Source organism: Drosophila montana, unplaced genomic scaffold (genome assembly GCF_035044405.1).
Source record: "Drosophila montana isolate Dmon_TW-CO22-7 unplaced genomic scaffold, ASM3504440v1 contig_3216_1, whole genome shotgun sequence".
Taxonomy (NCBI): Eukaryota; Metazoa; Arthropoda; class Insecta; order Diptera; family Drosophilidae; genus Drosophila; species Drosophila montana.
The window spans coordinates 1270116-1288139 of NW_026998096.1; the positions used below are offsets into that span (position 1 = coordinate 1270116).

Here is an 18024-nt window from a genome sequence, read left to right on the forward strand (position 1 = left end):
GCAAAGATATAGCTCACAGACAGCTTGCACTTTGCATCGGACCTTAAAATGCGTCACTGTAAAGTACGAGGAAGAACAGGGATTTTTTTATGATCAGGTGTAAGATCTTTAAAATAAATTATTGCAAACAAAATATGAATATAAAGCTACAAACTCGATTTGAATCGAATGGTAATACGGAAGAGTTGAGTAGAAACTGTCGAGTCTTAACCTGAACTGGAGTTATGACAAGTATGCACAATTTAGCTATTTCTTTAACAAACAAAACCAATTAATTGAATATAATTTAAATTGAATTGGTCTATTGCAAATTGTAAGCAACTGAAAACCAAGGCTCGAACTTGATTTAAGGGCTCGTTTCGTAAAGTAAGTTATTAATATTAATTAATTAAATACTGCAAGGCCGTGATAATTTATGTGTGAAATCGTTTGAGATTTAACATTTTACTCGAAATTAACATTGGTCCATACACTAAGCAAAGCCCAATTAAAAGTATGTCAAAGCAAATATGTATATGTATTCGTGCATACTAAACATGCGACTTGGCCAAGCACTTCCACTTTCTGGCAGCTAATCTGCAATCCCAGATTCAGTTCCTTCGGCGTAAAGGCCCACTCTGCTACGGCAATTCATTAAGTGTCAAAAAGTTTTGCTTTTGGTCATTTCTTTGGCGCCAACAATTTGCATACATCGAGAAGTTTGAGGAAGGTGAAGGCGATGGGGGGTGCGGGGCTCCTTTCACTCATTTTGCAGGCTTTGAAAGCTGCAAAAATAAGCATTGAATAGCCAAAGTCAAAAACTGATGCTTGAATGGATCGCATAGAAAGTTCCACCTTGCAACCAACGAAATGCAGGACAATGCCAGGCAACGTGTGCCGTTGTCCATTGTATGAATGAATGAAAGGACATTGAATTAAATTTATTTTAAAACGCAGTGCAGAGTCTGAAACTAAAGTTTTCGTCTCCTTGCCGGCTTTCCCCTCTCATGTTTACTGTGTGTGTCTCAGTGTGTGTGCCTCAGTGTGTGTGTGAGTGTGTGTGTCTGCTCCAAAAGGAACAGTGAAAAATTGCAGAGCTTGGCTGGGGTTCTTGTTGTATGTGGATGAATATTTAGATATTTTACGCTTCTTTCACTTGTTGTTGCAGTTGTTGCTGTTGCAGTTGCAAATATTTTGTGTTTGTTGTGCCAGCAAAATTAACTTTGGCAATTTTAATTAAATTTTTGGACATTTTGGTTTTAGCTACATAACAGAACAATTTTAGCCGGACGTTGTAAGGAATATAAAGAAGTTTTGGAATTCGAGACATTAACTTTAAAGTTTCATCATGGCAAACTGACCACAAACTAGCGAATTAAAGTGGAAATAAATATAAAATAAATAGGATTCGCTAGAGATTCAGTCAGATCTGAACAGTTAATCAAATAATTTAGCTTTAAAGTAAAATTGAGTTGCATCTTGCGACTCTTCTCCCAACCATCCCTCTTTTAGTTAAGCTGTTCATGAATCGCAACAGTATTCGAAAATTAGAGATATAAAGGCATCTTTCTGCTTCTTTTCATTTCTATATAGTCCTTCCAAGAGATGAAATAAACTGAAATACTTAAGTTACAAATGTAAATTGCTTTATAGGGCCAAGAGAATGACTGCTTTGCGTTTTTCATAATTGAGAATTGTGTGAATATACATTTGAGCAAGCGGCATTAAAATATAAAATCGCATTCCGCTTCCATAATCAGTTCAATTCCATCTCAATGAAAAGTACGTAATTTAATTATGTGCGTGGCGAGGCAGACCTCAAGGCAAATGCCTCCGCACTTCAACTTCTGCGTTAATACGTTATAAATATGTAAGAAAGAAAGAAAACGAGGGAAGGAGTGAAAATGGAGGCAAGAAAGCAGCTCGGAGCCCTGAAAGAAAATAAAAAATATGTTGCATAATTTTGAGCTTTGTTCCGGCTTAGTACCATTCCACACACTCACACAGACACAGACACAGGGGCAGGGCCACTCGCAAGTGCAGGCAGATCCTCAGATCCTTTTACGTCAACTTAACAGCGTAGAAAATATCCAAGGCAACAATAAGAACAATAGTTCCCCGGGGAGAGTCGCCAGCGCCGATTGCCGCGTCCCGCTTTGGCAAAAAGGCAAATGGCGTACACACACACATGCACACGTTCCTATACAAACGTCCGCACCTACACACACGCGTGAAGATACACGCATGCAAATCCTTTTGCTGGCGGCAGCTGCTGCTGCGGCTGCTTTTTATTTTAACATTTTTATTTTATTTCCACGGCGCCTTTTGTAAGCATCTTTGGCCTCCACCACGGCTTGCCGGCTATGCCGCCAGCTTTTCAATTTTTATTTTTCGTTTTCTTCACACACACACACGAGCACACACACAGAAGCACATTCATACTTACACGTGCACAATGTGCGAAAGGATAAATTTTTACATATTTTTCTTACCTTTAAAAATAATTTCCAAGCTGCTTTCCCTCGTCGCCGCACTCAACATTTTGTTGGCTTATTTTGTTGCGCAGTTGCCGCTAACTTGAAACGGAATTCAAATGTATATTTAACTGTGTGCGTATGTGTGTGTGTGAGTTACTCACACTCACAAACAGACAAGCACACATACGCAAAGCACATTTGCGTTGGCTTTGCATTTGCTGTCCCTTCTTACTATCTCTCTGTGTATGACTGACTAGGGGATACCCTGTACTAGCTTTGAGCTGGTTATCAGAATGTTGACTTGAAATATACTGGTCTATTTCAAAAGACTTACAAAGCTTGACAAATTATCAAATATTTCTTAAATGTGTATAATTTGATTTTGTTAGTTTTCATAACCATCCTTAATATCGCTCATCTTCGATAAACTTGATCTGCTATACAAGTACCCGAATCTTCTTTTGGAGGTAGTCCATGAGCTCAAAACTCTTTCTTTGTAGCTTTTATTCAATTTGTTGTTTAACTTTAACCTTTATGTGCACCTCGCGTAAGTCTTTGAATATCCTAATTTTGTAAAATAGGGACCAGCTTTATTCTTCGTTGAAATCGACGTTACAAGAAACATACGAGCACAAGAATGTCTTACAAATAAATAGGGGTTATGAGTCAAAAAAGCGGCAAATACTATATTCGACTTAAGTGGATCTTATTGTCAACTGGGCACAGGGTATTTCGCAGTCGAGCATGTTTAACTAGACAATTCTTTTTTAATGTTGTTGCCCATTCGGCAGGCTGAGTGCAAGCAGCAAACAAAAGAAAGGCGAATCGAGCAACAAGGAGAGACAATCACTAGAGCAACATCGCATTCGTGCACAGACACACACGCACACACACACATATATTTCAGTGTGCACATACACACATAGACAGGGAAACTAACCGCCAGCGACTTGATGATATTTTTCCCTATGCAAATCGCATGTGGTTCCTGCTCGTTTGCCTGACTAGCACTAGGCGTGCGTATGAATACATCTTTTTATAAGCGTATGTATGTAATAATGTATATAAACGCCTAGTTGTATATATAAATATACACACATGAGGTATATGTTCTGTAAAGCGAATATAGTAGAAGCTCAGCAGCTCAACAAATGCCTTGCAGCTACATATATTTTTGTATTTATATGTATATACAAATATATAGATATATGCATGTAGGTGTGTAAATAAATACATCTATAAATGAAATTGAAAAATTCCAAGAGACACTGTCCCTCCTCCACTCGTCTGCAAGTATGCAACGTTTATTATTGAATTCAAAGCATTTACAGAAAAGAAAGAAGCATTATGAGGAAGAATTTGAAATTGGAGAAGATCCAGCAATGCCCTAAGCTGAACCAAGAGAATTTAAGATACTTTGAGTATCGAATACAATGCTTCATATTTGCGAAGCAATAAAAAGTGGTCGAAGGGGTGATAAAGAAGTTGTTCCAAAATCTGTTCAACAGGCAGAAAGATGCATATCCGATCCCTATTAACAATTTTATACTGAACACCATCTTCCTGTCCGTCTGCCTATACGAGCGCGTTGTGGAGACTGAAAGCTAGAGTTCTATAGAGTCTCACTACTTCATTTAATATTTCACTTAAAAACAAAACGTTCCCTGTAACTCCTATAATAATTGCATAATCAAATAAAAGAAACTCGTTTAACGGAATGGAAGAACATTTGTTGAGCTACTTTTGAAATATTTTTTTTAGAGGGTGTTATAATATTCTTTATTTAAGATGATAAACTTAGTAAAATTCTTAATTTTTTTTAATATAACTGTGTAGATTCAGTCAGAAGGGTCTAGCTTTATTGACCAAGGTTTTGATATTGCGCAATGAGAATACATTATCTGGTTCTTAATCATCTTCATTTTACATTTGGTGCACATATTTCAACTCTTCAATCAGTGTCAGCCTTTTCTAAGAGTTGTGTGTATATCTCACTCAAATCTCCAATATACTGTCATCATGTGGCAAATAAGCTCAAATAGTTCTAACACCCCAACTGTGTGAGGTGCTAAAGTGAGTAGCCACAGCTTCTGTTGGGGCAGACTAATAGATACATGATGCATGGCATGAGGCCTTTCAAAACAAGAAATGAAAATATGTAAATTGCATACGAAATGGACAAGAAACTTGGGTATAGACGCATACACAAACATTTCAGTATAGCATGTGCGGTATATTATCATATATCGGGTCCCTGCAGGCCTTTGCTGCATGGTTTCACGAATTTATTGTGTAAGCGTTTACAGCACAACAGATAGCGTTTAAAACACAAAGAGCCAATGGAAAGGACAATAGGGAAAACTCTTTAGTCTTCCCAGGTCTTCTTTTTTATACCCTTCCACTTAGTATTACAGCTATGTCATAATACATATGGGGTATGTGTTAAAGCCATTTTCGTTCCCTTACTGTAAGCATCTTACATCATTTCTCAGACTGTCTTTCTGCAGTAAAGTTGAGATTTGATATTTGCGAATCATTTTATTATACGGATGGACAGAGTTTCGTGTTGGGCTTTAGCCAAACTCATAGATTACGATCAAAATTATTAGAAAAATGTATACCAGTAGCCAAAAGTAGTCTCCATAGAAACGATTGGTCTACAATTTTGATCTTCATTAAGAAAAAGCGGCATGTGTGTAAGGGCAACTAATCGTCGGCATTCTAAAGCAAACTTTTCTTCGCAGTTTTTATAAATATGTGTACGCATTATTGATTAAATATTTTCCAGCATTTTCTCGTATTTATTTCATTTCATAAGTAATGCAGCAGGCAGGCCTCATAGCTGCGTTCATTTTGTGGTCTCGCAAATGCGTTAAAAGCCTTCATTCAACGCCTTAACGAGTGTCTGGCGAGAATGCTCCACAAAATAACTCATTTTCTGTGGCCATGCGAGTGTAGATATATAAATATGTCTGTGTGGGCTATACATTTGAGCAACAAGTGTGGGTGCATCGGGGGATATATACAAAAACATACGCATAGACATTTGAGGGAGTATATTTAACTCATAAACATTACCAGTTAAACGATCTTAAGCTTTGTATTAACTTGCAGCCACTTACCTTTGGGACAATCAATTTCATTGTACATTTAGTAGCAGCAGCCAACGAGAAAACGTAAACCGAGCCACAGGCGACATTTTCATGTAGTTTCGGGTGATTAAATCCGCTCGCGTGGCCAGCAAAAATTTAAAGTAGTTTTCATACAATTGATTTTGTTAATGTTATTATTTTGAACCAGATCAGTTTTTGGCATTTAGATTTAAATCGCGCCTATACTCTACACGGCCACGCCCTATTTGCCTACACATTATCAGCAGGCGCTGATTGTTTATTTGCTTATTTGTTTATCTGTTTGATTGCTAATTTAAATTTTGGATATGTTCAGGCAAGCAACAAAAGGCGCTGCCGGCTATTTGAGAAAGTTTCGCTGCTTAGTTTTAGTTTCAAGGGTTTGTCTTATTTGCACGCGAATTATGAGCGTGGCAGCTGTCGAATCCGCGCTTACTCAACTTTATTACCCGCCTCCGGCTGCTTATATTATTGAAAGTATTGCATTTTAAGAGCGGAGAGCGACATATGCATATCACCAGAAAGAGATGCGGGCTTGAGATACTGATACGATTGCTTAATCGCTGGGCTTTTGTTAACTTAGCTGATTCCTTTAAACATTACATTTAGGCGCATCTCGCAACATTAATTCAAGTTTGTAGCGAAAGCTTTGCAACACTTATCACCTAGGACTTGCTGCCTTTTAAATTTAAAATTTAATATTTAATCTTCTGATTCAAAATCAAAATATATCTGGGAAACTTAATGTTCAGCATACGCAACATAGTGCGGAAACGAAAATTAAAGTAACAGTAGTATAGAAAATAACGTTAAACGAAAATGAATTAAAGCAATAGTTGGAAACCTTCAATGTCAAAAGTCTCACACACAACACTCACACAACACACACACAGCACACACTCAACACGCACACAAACTCACACACACACTAAGCCCTAGTCAAATGTGCAGCAAGTAGCCAGTAAAACGCTTAGGAAAAAGGCCCAAATTCTTGTTGCATACTGACACCAATGAAAATTATGGTTTTCCTTGGAGCGGTTCGTTTGCCAACTTGTTACAGTCACTGAAGCACACACAAGCCTAGTGCACTGTGAGGGCTACTTAAAAAGAGTTTTTTGGCGCCAAATGACTTTATGATTTAGCACCTATAGGCAATTGGACAGCACACATTGTTCGCTTGCAACTGGCGGCGTATACTTGATATTCACTGCACTTGCAATATTGGCCATTTGGACGGCATTTCGAAGCACGTCGTTTGAAAATGTACGCTAAACTGCAGTTAAGACTTGGCCGCAGCAACAAAAATTAATGCAAAATTGTATACACACGACACGAGAATGACGACTACGACAACGACAACGACGACGCTGACGACGATAACGACGACGACGACAACGACGACGACGATGGCGACGACGTCGACGGCGAAGAGGCGCAGCAGCAGAAACAGCAGCAGCAGCTCATTGTTGCGCTTGCCACATTGAATGCGATGCGTTATGGCGGCGTTAGCCTGATGCGACGATGCGACTACCGGCCACATTTCAGCATCAGCTTCGTCGTCTCCGCTGTCGTTGCTTGCCGTTGCCGACAAGCAAAAGCCCACACACACACACACGCACACATGCACAGATACACTCGGAGATGAGCAACAGTCGACGCTGGCAGCGGCAGAGACGAGATTTCACTTCCGAATGCTCTCGCTGTTGCTCTCAAAACCGAAATTCGCCAGCTGTGTTTGGCTGGCTGCCGCACACAATAAAAGTTATGCAAAAGCCAAAATAGCAGCGGACAGCACCTAATGCAGCCCGAATGGCGGCAGCAGCATGAGAATTCGTTATCGTGTACGTGTGCGTGCGAGTCTGCGTGTATGTGTGTGAGAACGTGTAAATGGCTGCCGATGCCTCTAATGAGCAACAACCTTTGTAAGTCGCTCCGCTTGCAGCAAGCTTTTAGGGGCAGAACTTTCGTCGAAGAGCTTTCGCAAAGCTTTCTTTTATAGGGGCAGAATGTAGGGTCAGTTTCCCCTTCTTAGTTTATAGCTATGTTTAGACTGTTCGTCGAAAGCTTAAAGCTATAGCTAAAAGCTCTTAACAGTATGTTAAATAAAATTTATAGTGCAAGCAAGCTGTTATAAATCTGGTTTGTTAATGGAGTTAAAGCTATATGTAAGGAATTATCCAAAAATCCTTGCCAGCTACAACTGTAGCTTACCTTAAAACAAATCTTTTGGAAGCTTCGTATTACAGCTTGCGAATAACTGTATGAGCTCTGCACTATTATAGCATTACTTTAACATAAATAGCATCAAGCCGTTTACAGATATTCTTATGTTATTTAACATTATCTAACCGCCCCTGCCTCAGTAGGGGTAGTTAAAAACTTAACGATACTTCTGCAAAGTAGCAGAGACGAGAGTACAGAAGGGGTAGTAAATGAGAGAGCACTTACTTTGAGCGGGAGCACAGCAGTCAACCCCTGCTAGTAATTGGGGTAGCAGACAGAAAGCGACTTTCAATAACATGTAACATGTTAGGAAGTTCTGAATTTAAGCGACCGACTGCAAGCTGAGCGATGGAATTTCAAACATTTAGAGCCTCTTATGATTTTTTTATAATTTTTCCTATATATAAATTTCAATTTCCGTTGATACTAAAATATTACAAATTTTCAGATTTTTTCAATTTGGAAAACATTGAAAGTCGTTAATTATATTTAAGCGTGCCCTGTTGTAAACAGTTTTATGGCATCAAATAGTTGCCGGCTGTTATAGCTCAGCTTTTCTCAGTGAACGAGCTTTGGTGTGAGTTAACTGCAACTATCTTAAAGTTCAGTTTATAACAGCGAGTCTACTATAAACACAACTATAAATTGACTGTACACTTTCTACTAATAGCTCTTTATTAATAGCACACTTGCAGGTACATCGTTCGTATTTAATTCCAATTTGCTCACCTGCTAGTAAAAACTCATCATTAGGTCAGAATTTCACTCGTTTTCTCCCCCTGAAGATACATTTTCTGCTTGCTTTGCACATTTTACTCAACTTGTTCCAGTTGTTGCCTTAATTTTTGAGCATTGCTCGCCGTTTTTATGATATTCATGAGAGTTGACTGCTCCTCAACGTGTGTTTGTGTGTGTGTGTGTGTGAGAGTGTGCATCACGTATAAATATTTTACGACGTCCTTCAGTCATTTACTTTTATTGCAATATTTGCTCACTCAACGTTTATGATGATCATTTTAAGCCATTTTTATGGCCAACTGCTGTGCGAATTGCATGAATCACGGACCCGCTACTCACAGCAGCACTCATGTGAGTACCCGTGCCCCAAGTGCCCTTAGGAGTCTTTCACTCTCTCTGTCTCTGTGTCTCTTTCACACACTCACACTCTTTCTCTCTCCTTCTCTCTCTGGTTGTCCCTGTCTCTGTCTGCATCCGCAATGTTGCTAAATATTTGGGCACCTTTGGCCACTTTGCTGCTTTTTATATAAATGGCAGCTCATTAAATTGCTGGCATCGTTTCCGGCTGTAGTTGGGGTCGTAAATTGGTCAGGTGTTTGCATCCCCTTCTCGTTTAAGCCCCCCCGGCCGGTAGCTCTCGTACTGTTGCATACTTCTGTGCACACCTTTCTGGCACCAAATTCTAATTTGGTCTGCAAGTTGTCACATCATTTAAGCTGCTGGCCACGTAATGAGCTGCAGCTCAACCAGAGCCAACTTTAACTGGGCAACACGACTCGAACTTCAGCTAAAGCTAGAGCTGGCTTTCGCACGTGCTGGCTTACAGGCAACTACTGAAAACTATGTCAACTGCAGCTTGTATATGGGCGTGTGACGTAACTATGCTAAAACTGGCCAAAACTATGTTAAAGTTTATGCCACTTTTGGTTCAGCACTTAAAGGACACGCTCGATTGCTTTCCGGCCTGTCCTGAACTGTGGCTCTGATGCACTCAATATTTCAGCAGATTTCGAGCGCACCCGGGCTGAACAAAAAGTGCACTTCATTTGATTTAAATTGATACGATGTCAGTTTGAATTTCATTTAGAAAATGGCATGCCCAAAAATATGCCAACCGCCACTTGAGCGACAGGATGGAGCGACAGTAAGAGCGGGCAGAGGGTGGGCAGACCGACTTATAAGTTATAATGGCCTGACCACAACTTCCCACTTGACAGCGGCCAAAAGGCATGCTCAAGTGCTTGGATACTTAAGAGCAAAATGTATTCATGTGAATTGAAGATGAGATGGCGCGCTCAAGCTCGGGCTTTGTGAGTCCGCACTCGACATTACAAAATTACAATTGCATTCTACACAAATGGGCTAAACTTAAGGCAGACACTCAGGCGCAGTTTCTTGAAAACTTACTCGGCTTATCAATAAGCATCTTTGGCTTACTGACTCGTATCTAACTTTGTTTTTTGCGCGGATAAACTTGCGTCCTGCAGCCATCTTGGCGGCACGTTTCTGTTACCTGCTGGGGAGGTATCCAGTAGAGCAGCGCCCGAAAGTCGGCTGCCATTTGAAGCTTTTTAGTGCATCAAACTGGCATTTTGTTTGTGTCAATAAGTGGGTTCTTGTATGTGTAAGATTGGAGTAGGCGTTTCGTTGTGCTCCAATGAACTCTGTTGATTTGGCAAGTCACACACGATTGGGCAGCTCAAAGCGAATCGGGTCAACATAAGTCAGCTAAAGTGCAGCGAAGATTACGTGTTTTTATACCGTCAACCCAATCAAAATGGGTTCAAATGGTTTTGAGCAAATGCACGTAATAATCCGCGGAAAGCATCTCCGACCCCATAAAATATCTATATTCTTGGTCAGCATTCAGGCTTGTTCCCCCACCAATATAGACAAAAATCGATTTTCAGATTAGATTTTTATCTTGAATCAGCAAGTTTGCTTTGAGGACTCTTGTTTAGTACACACAAATACAAGAATTTGACCCCCTTTTAAACTAAAATTGTTAAAAAGTCAGTCTTAGAGATAAATACTTGAGCTTTGCTATATGAACTCTTTTGTCTGCAATATATAATGCTTGAGATATTCATCAAGATCGAACGATTAACACCAAAGTTAACGAAGACTACGTTTCTTATAGTGTGTGTGTGGGGGGGTTTAAATATATAAAAGAAATTCGGAATATTTATAGCGACAACTTGACGCTGGGTTCTGGGCGTCTCCTAGTCGAGCATTCCCATTCTTACTTGAATCGTTCATGCGCAACTAAGAAAACACAACACAACTTAATTCAATAGCTGGAATAATCTTCAAGGATTTTATCAAACGGCTTACCAAATAAAAGTTATGCACTTTCCGCAGTTTACAGGAACGATGTTACTCAATGAAGCGTTCGAATGTTATTCAATTGGGCATTGGCAAAAAATTAAACATATGACTGCAGCATACACGTACACGTGCACAAATGTTAAATGCGTCCTCACAGTTGCATTACCCACATCCGAGCCCCCAGTACCCATGTCCGGGCGCCGAACAAAAACAACTGCAATTGCTGTTGCAGGCTTCACTCCTCCCCCATGAAAGCACAGTCCATTGCACACACATCGACAATGACAAGTACATGGGCATAATAAAGTCTTGGAATTTATTTTTATGTGCATATAATAGAGGGCAGCTGACCCATCCGCACGCCCCTTCGCATAAAACCCAACCATGCCCAATCATGCAGGCCGCCCCAAGAGACGCATTTCATCTGAAAATACGGAAAATGTTATTTGCCTGGAAACTCCGAATCTGAAAAGCGGCAATGCCTCTACAAATGCAAAAACAACAACAGCAACACCAACAACAACAACAATAACAGTTACAAGGCAATGTAAACAGTTGGGAGGACACAGACTAAACCAAACAGGACCAGAAACCAGGACCCTGTCGTGTAGTGTCTTACTTCGTGTCGAATGCATTGCCCGAAACGTCTGACAAAATGTCTGCAGCGAATTTTCGAATTTTGCCAATATTTGCGTAGTCATTCGGAGATTATCCTAATTGAGAATCTCGGCGTAAAACTGGGGGTTTTCAGAACCCTTAGGGTTGGCTTAGGTTGATGGCCCAAGGGGCTGATGGCCACCGATAAGACAGGTCAAATATAGATACATGTCTCTCTGGACGCAGTGCAAGGATGCAGGATATGTCTAAAGGCGGAAGCATGAAATTGTCGCAATTATATCGAAATGACGATAGCAAAAATTATGTGTATGGACGAATTTATAGCAAGGTGGAAAAATGATGTCTAAATAACAATTTATTTAATAGAAAATCCACCATTGACTCTCATATTTGCGAATCTTTTTAGTTTTTCACTACAAAAATAAATCAATTGGGTATTTTTGGATCCACTTTCTGACAGCAGGCACCAAATGAAGGACAAACAAAAGACGCCTTGACCACTTTCCAGCACTCCCCTTGTCAATAAGTCCATCCGTCCGTTCTGTCACAATTCATTACGGACACTCAGGAAAATATATATAAAGTTTTTGTTTTAGATTTCGTGACAAATGTACAAAATGTACAAAAATGGTAAGGCCATCAACTTACCCCCCGACGATATTATTACTAGAAACAAAATATTTACACAGGCCCAGGTCTAGGCCCGAATTGACTGTGCATGGACAAGTGGAGCAGGCCGGATGGGCTGTCTGACTGTCGCAGCCAAAAAGGATTACTTATCGCATATTTTGACATAAGTTAAGTTCATCACTGAAATACGAGAGTCAATTGTCCAATGCCCGAATATGTTGGGGGGTTAAATCCGACGGGCAGACAGCAGCGAGAGAGAGAGAAAGAGCAAGAGAGGGGCAGCCACTTGGTCGTGTGATGGGTGAATTGTGATAAGCCGACCGTCCGACAGGACAGGACAGCAAGGTCTGGGGTTGAGGGTCCACCACCGATTGCTCCTTTGTTTATAGGCCTTCTACGCCTTGTTTATTTGCATTTGCCTGTTTGTATTTGCACTGAAATCGAGGCAGGAACAGGACGATGGCTTCGGTTTCGTTAAATTGGCAAAAGTCTGCAGCACAATTGACAGCTTAGGGTAGCGACAGCCGGACTTGCAAAACAATTGATGGACTTTCTGGACATATGCACGGAGCTTTGCTTTGATTTTTTGTACTTATTTAAAATGCGACTGCTAATAATGCTTTATTCTACACAGCCTAGAAAGGGACAATGGCAAAGAATTTAATTCCGGTTTAAATGTAGTTCTATTTTTCGGCTTCCAGCTGCCATTGTTAAGTAAATGTACGGGGGCGTAAAAGGGTTCGAAATCGCTTCGAATCCTTATAATACTTTCCTTAACTTTTGATTGCGTAAAAAGCTTTTCGTTACTTCGACTAAGGAAGCAGAGAAAAAAGTAAACAATTACCTATTTTTATAATACTAGGCAGACGATCTGCCCAGATTTCTCTTTAAATTTTCAACTTGTTTTTGCAGTCTGAAGTCTAACACTCTCAGCGCCGCCAACTATCTTCTTCGCAAAGCATATACAAGACTATATGCATATGTGCATGTGTGTCTCATAGTTGGCTGTTGATACTAGGACATGTTGTGTGGTGTGCGTGCACACATGCTGACGGTCTTGGAGTTGAGCTGTATACCCGGGCCATTCAGAAGCCAAAACAAAACAAGTATGGGTTGCCTCTAGTTAAAAGTTTCAGCGTAGTATATACCCTGTACCTGTCTCAGCCACGTACACTATTGTCAGTCTTTTCATAATTAGTTTAATATATAGTTAGTTCATGACACGATACTATGAAAAATAATATTGGGTATAACTTCTGTTATGGGATAATATTCAAAACGTTTTATAAAAGAGCCTATATTACATACTTTTTCACAAAAACGTTATACCCTTTCTTGCATAGTTATAAATGGCTGCAGGGTATAATAAACATAACAGAATAACAAAGGCAACAGAGCAACAGCTAACCAAGGACTCGGGCCCAGACTCCAACCTTAGCTCGGGGATTGAGATTGTTCTGACTACTCATCCACAGCCGCGCCTGGTTGTAAAGATATAAAATCAGACAACTGCAACAACAAACAAGCTACAACAAGCCAGCAGCCAGGACGCTGTTGTCCCAGTCTAGTGGCCGACGTCTGGCCTGCTCTGTGCTCTGTCAGCTGCAGCGGCGATTTGTAGCGCCACAAGGATAATCACACTTTTAATCGTGATTTAAGTTTATGGCGCTGGTCGCTCGTTTAGTTTCTTGTTACCCGACGCGTTGCTTGGCAAGGATTTTCAATTTTTTCCATGGCTTCATCAACATCCAAGGCAGGGCAACGTAGGTACAAGCGCCTGGTTAGCTTGCCGCTTTCATTTTTATATTTTTTAATGATTTTTACTGCATAACTGGCGGCGTCTTTGCCTGTCTGCCATTGTCCTGTGCGGCAATTGCACTTTGCCACATTTTATAGCTACCCCAAACGGGCGGCCATCCAATGATTTGTTGATAATGCAACCAAACAGGAGAAAGCCAAATGAAACTTTACTCGGGCCACGCACATTAAGCTGCCTGTGACGACGGGCGACTTGAATATGAGATTTCCAGCTTAAGACCCAATGGGAGGATACTCCGTTTAAAGAAGTCAAAATCAGATTTGAATCACAAGTGACACCATGTTAATATTTACAATATTGCAGTTCCAAGTTGAAATTGAATCAAATAAAGAAGTTAGTTTAACTGTTTCATGCTCAGCATGCCCTCCATTATTATGCTCGGCCATAACAAGGTGCAGCACCCACATAAATCTTAGCCACAATTTGCCACACCTTTTGCCAAGCGTTTTACCCTGTAATTTGTAGCTGCTTTTTTTTGCAGCTAAACAAACTCTCCCATGCCCAACGAGAGACTCTCTGTCTTCTATCCGCTTCCCTTAACAAATTATGAGCTCTCACATTAATTTCATGCTGCCGCCGCCGCCACGTTGGGTGCCAAGTTTGCCCGCCTGGATCTGGAGCTAGGACTGGGACTTGGGTTGAGGCTGAGCCATAAGTACATTTTTGTGCTGTAATTAGAAGGCAGTCGCAGGTTAAGGAAAGGCTAGTGGCCAACTTGAGCATTGAGAGGAGCTTCCTGCAGGATCCGGAACGGAGATCGGGGGGTCTGGGGTCTGGGGGATTGGCCACTTGAAATGCAAATTGCGTGCAAATTATGGCAAACTGCCAGCCAAACAGGCAGGTGAGCAAGTTTTTTGATTTGTTGTGCCAGCAGAGGTAAAAATTATGCAAGAGTGGAAATATTACTTAAGGCTCCAAAGTTTTCCTTTTAATTGCTCGAGCTGCAATTCAATTTGTAACCAGGGAGTTAACGTCAAAGATGCGCCATATAAGAGCAGTCAGGAAACTGTTAGGACCCTAATCAAATTAAATCCGGTTGCCAAGTCTGCAGGTTTTAACTAAAGCAGCTGAGAGTAGGAACTTTAATTTTTCACTTACAACCGAACCTAAAACCGAACTAATTGCTTCAACAAATAAGTCGCATCGAACCGAAAATTCGTTCAATTTATAAAGCTTTGGTTTACTGTAAGAAAAAAACCTAACGCAGGAAGCTGCCTCGAACCACTAGCCGAATTCTATGATTTCTATAATTGCGCTTCCTTTCTCGCAAGCATTTGATTCGTTAGATCCTTCAGCTTGAAGGTCCTTCGTATTGTAGATAGAATAATATATAACTAATAACTCACCGTTATTATGAGTTAGAAACGCATTATCGGCTTCCGATGATGATGATCCTTGCTGCTCGTTGTTGGCATTCGACGATGAGGATGAGTTAGAGAAGTCGTACGGATGGTTCAAGCTATTGTTACCGCTTACAGCAGCAGAGGCAGCCAGCGCTTTAAATAGGTGTGCGGTGCGTTGTTGTTGTTGTTGCTGCTGTTGTTGTTGTTGTTGTTGTGGTTGCTGTTGTTGGGGCTGTGGGTTGTAAGGATTGTTGTAGATGTTGCGTGTGTCAGTCGCTGGCTGCAGCTGCTGCTGCTGTTGCAGGTTATACTGTTGCTGCTGAAGCGTGTTATTAGCGCTCAGACCGTTCACCGTAAAATGGCGTGATTTTCCTGCAAGACAGGGCAAAAAGAGAAAAAGATTAAGAAAATGGGTAGCCTGTCTCTCCTTGGTTAAAAAGCAGGCCAACTCAAAAGTTAGAAGCTATATTTATCTGGAAAATAGAAAGGAAAAAAAAAAACAAACGTCGAAAAAGTTTGAACAAAAAATTAAACTTTTTGCCATGTCATGACAGTTGGCAGCGCCACCCGCACCTCGAGGGCGCCATCCCTACCCCTACCCCTGCTCCACCCAACCCCCTTACACGCTTAATTGCATGCATTGAAATATGTAAATGCCCTGAGAGGGCAGCAGCATGAGTCTGAGTTTAAATTTTCGAGGGGCTGCCAGTATAGAGTGTGGGTGAGTGTGGTTGTGAGTGTGGTTGTGAGTGTGTGGGAGTGTGTTTGTGTGAGCCTCAATTAAACCATTTTCACTGCCATTCACGAGGTTTGAGGTTATGTTTTTGCTTCGTTTGCTTTGCCACCTATTGTTGCGTTTCACATATGAATTATGCATGGCAATAATAACAACAATAAGAACAACAACAGCAAACGTTGAAAGAGCCAACAACTGCGGGAGTGTCTGTGTGTGTGTGTATGTCGGTGTGTTGGTGTGCTTGAATGTAGTTGTTGCTGTTTACGGAAATGATGTTGACGCGGAAGCTGTAATAATGAAGCAGCAGCAGAGCTGCAAAATGTCGTCTAACGATGCCCGCATCCCGCCCCGAAAAGTATGCTAACCCTTTCAATTTTCCAGTTCGGCCAAAAAGTTTTGCCCTTCTGCCGCTGTTGCTGCCACTGCCTCAACTGATGCTGTTGTTGTTGTTTTTTGTTTCTTTTGCATATTAATTATGCATGTGTTGTTGGTGTGAAGGCATCAACACATTGTTTGAATTTTAAGCAACAAGCAGCAACAGTCTGAGCCCACCTACTGCCCCGTACGCCTCCTTTCTATGACTTTGTCAAGGCTCATTTTATGCTATTTACCCACTGAAAGTGCCTACAGAGGTTATGATAAAGTTGTCACGATGTATGTTATAGACAAAACGAGCAATCTTTCCATTGATCAGCATCAGGAGTCGAGTCGCTCTATTTGTCGATCTTGTCTTCGGCCGTGCCATCCCGTATGAATGCGTTGTTATTAGGCCATCGACTCTTGAAAAGCAATCAGCAATCCGGACTATTGTGAATTCTTTGTAGACTTTGTAATTTGCAATCGGATAGAATATATGTGTGTTAGTACTTTTGAGGGTATTCCCCAGTTGGGCATGCTCACACAGAGCACTCTGACCTATTGTGATTGGATTTTACTGGTTACCAGCTGATGTGCCACGTATATTCAGCAGCCAACTGTGTAAATATTAAGTGTGAAAGATAACGAGCTAATAACTTAGTTAATTTTGATGAGTTAATGTGTTCCGGCGTGTGTGTGGGTATGTGAGTATGTTTGCCTTAAATGGTTTTCCTTCTTTTTCAAGCCGACAATGGCAATAGAGAACGCTTAAAAATCGAAATACTTCATGAAAAAGACAATCAATATTGGGATTCCTCATTAAACTAATAAAATCTTAATTGCACGATCTCTTTGCCGAGCAATTAGACTGACAAGTACATAATCACGTTTAATTAGATCAATTTGAATATTGTATAAAAACTTATTTCAATCGGAGCACTTAATTTATGTACATCAAGTGTGTGTGTAATTAGCTTAACATTTTCGTGGGCGATATTAAATTGCGTTTTGTGCGTGTGAAATTAAATTGTTTTGTCGCTTTATTTAAATGGCTAATAGAACCAGAGGAATTTCTGTGGTCATCAATCGATTGTGCGGCCTCACATTCTAGTATGCGTGTTGGCCTCAAATTATAGCATATAATTTACATATTCGAATCCATAAATAACTATTAGGATTTATATATACAAAAAAGACTCGTGAATGCGCACTTAATAATTTAAAAAAAGGAATAAACTTTCGTTGGTTGCGTTTTTGGGGCTGGGAGCTTGTTAATTGTTTATTGGCAGCAATTTAAGCACCGATTGTTAATTGCTGAGCTTCATTGGATTCGGCTTGAAGTGAAAAGTTTGAAGCACTTTCGTCTGGCAAAAGTTTCGATAAAAAACAATAGAACGATTGGAATACGTGCATATCACGTAAAGAATTAAAAATCTAAGAGGGGGTCGCATAATTAGCTTGGAAGCATTCTGCGCTACAAAGTCTTGCCAAATATTTTTCGCACAATGCTTGGCTCTGGCTCTATCGGCCAATCTATGGAGACGCCTCAGCCCATTTGCTTACACAAAATGGGGCGTGGATAATTCAAAAAGAGAAAAATGTCTGCACATTTCCATTTCCCGTCATTTTGCTGTATATGGGCTCT

The 18024-nt window shown here is 40.6% G+C and overlaps 1 protein-coding gene and 2 long non-coding RNA genes across 3 annotated transcripts in view; 1 reads left to right on the forward strand and 2 right to left on the reverse strand.

The window, feature by feature from the left end:
- Positions 1-10731: 10731 nt before the first annotated feature.
- Positions 10732-12279, reverse strand: LOC135432945 (uncharacterized). The gene is made up of 4 exons (XR_010436995.1): positions 12143-12279; positions 11496-12057; positions 10883-11300; positions 10732-10813 (listed from the first exon to the last, which is right to left on the reverse strand). It is a non-coding gene; the product is annotated as an uncharacterized LOC135432945 (long non-coding RNA).
- Positions 11956-13016, forward strand: LOC135432943 (uncharacterized). The gene is made up of 2 exons (XR_010436994.1): positions 11956-12124; positions 12184-13016. It is a non-coding gene; the product is annotated as an uncharacterized LOC135432943 (long non-coding RNA).
- Positions 13017-14849: 1833 nt separating this feature from the next.
- LOC135433036 (target of Myb protein 1) overlaps positions 14850-18024 on the reverse strand; it is a 58124-nt gene continuing 54949 nt past the window's right edge. The window contains exons 3-4 of the mRNA XM_064688967.1: positions 15290-15658; positions 14850-14884 (exon numbers count right to left, since the gene is read on the reverse strand). Of these exons, the coding sequence (XP_064545037.1) occupies positions 14850-14884; positions 15290-15658 (404 nt within the window). The remainder of the gene's footprint in view (positions 14885-15289; positions 15659-18024) is intronic.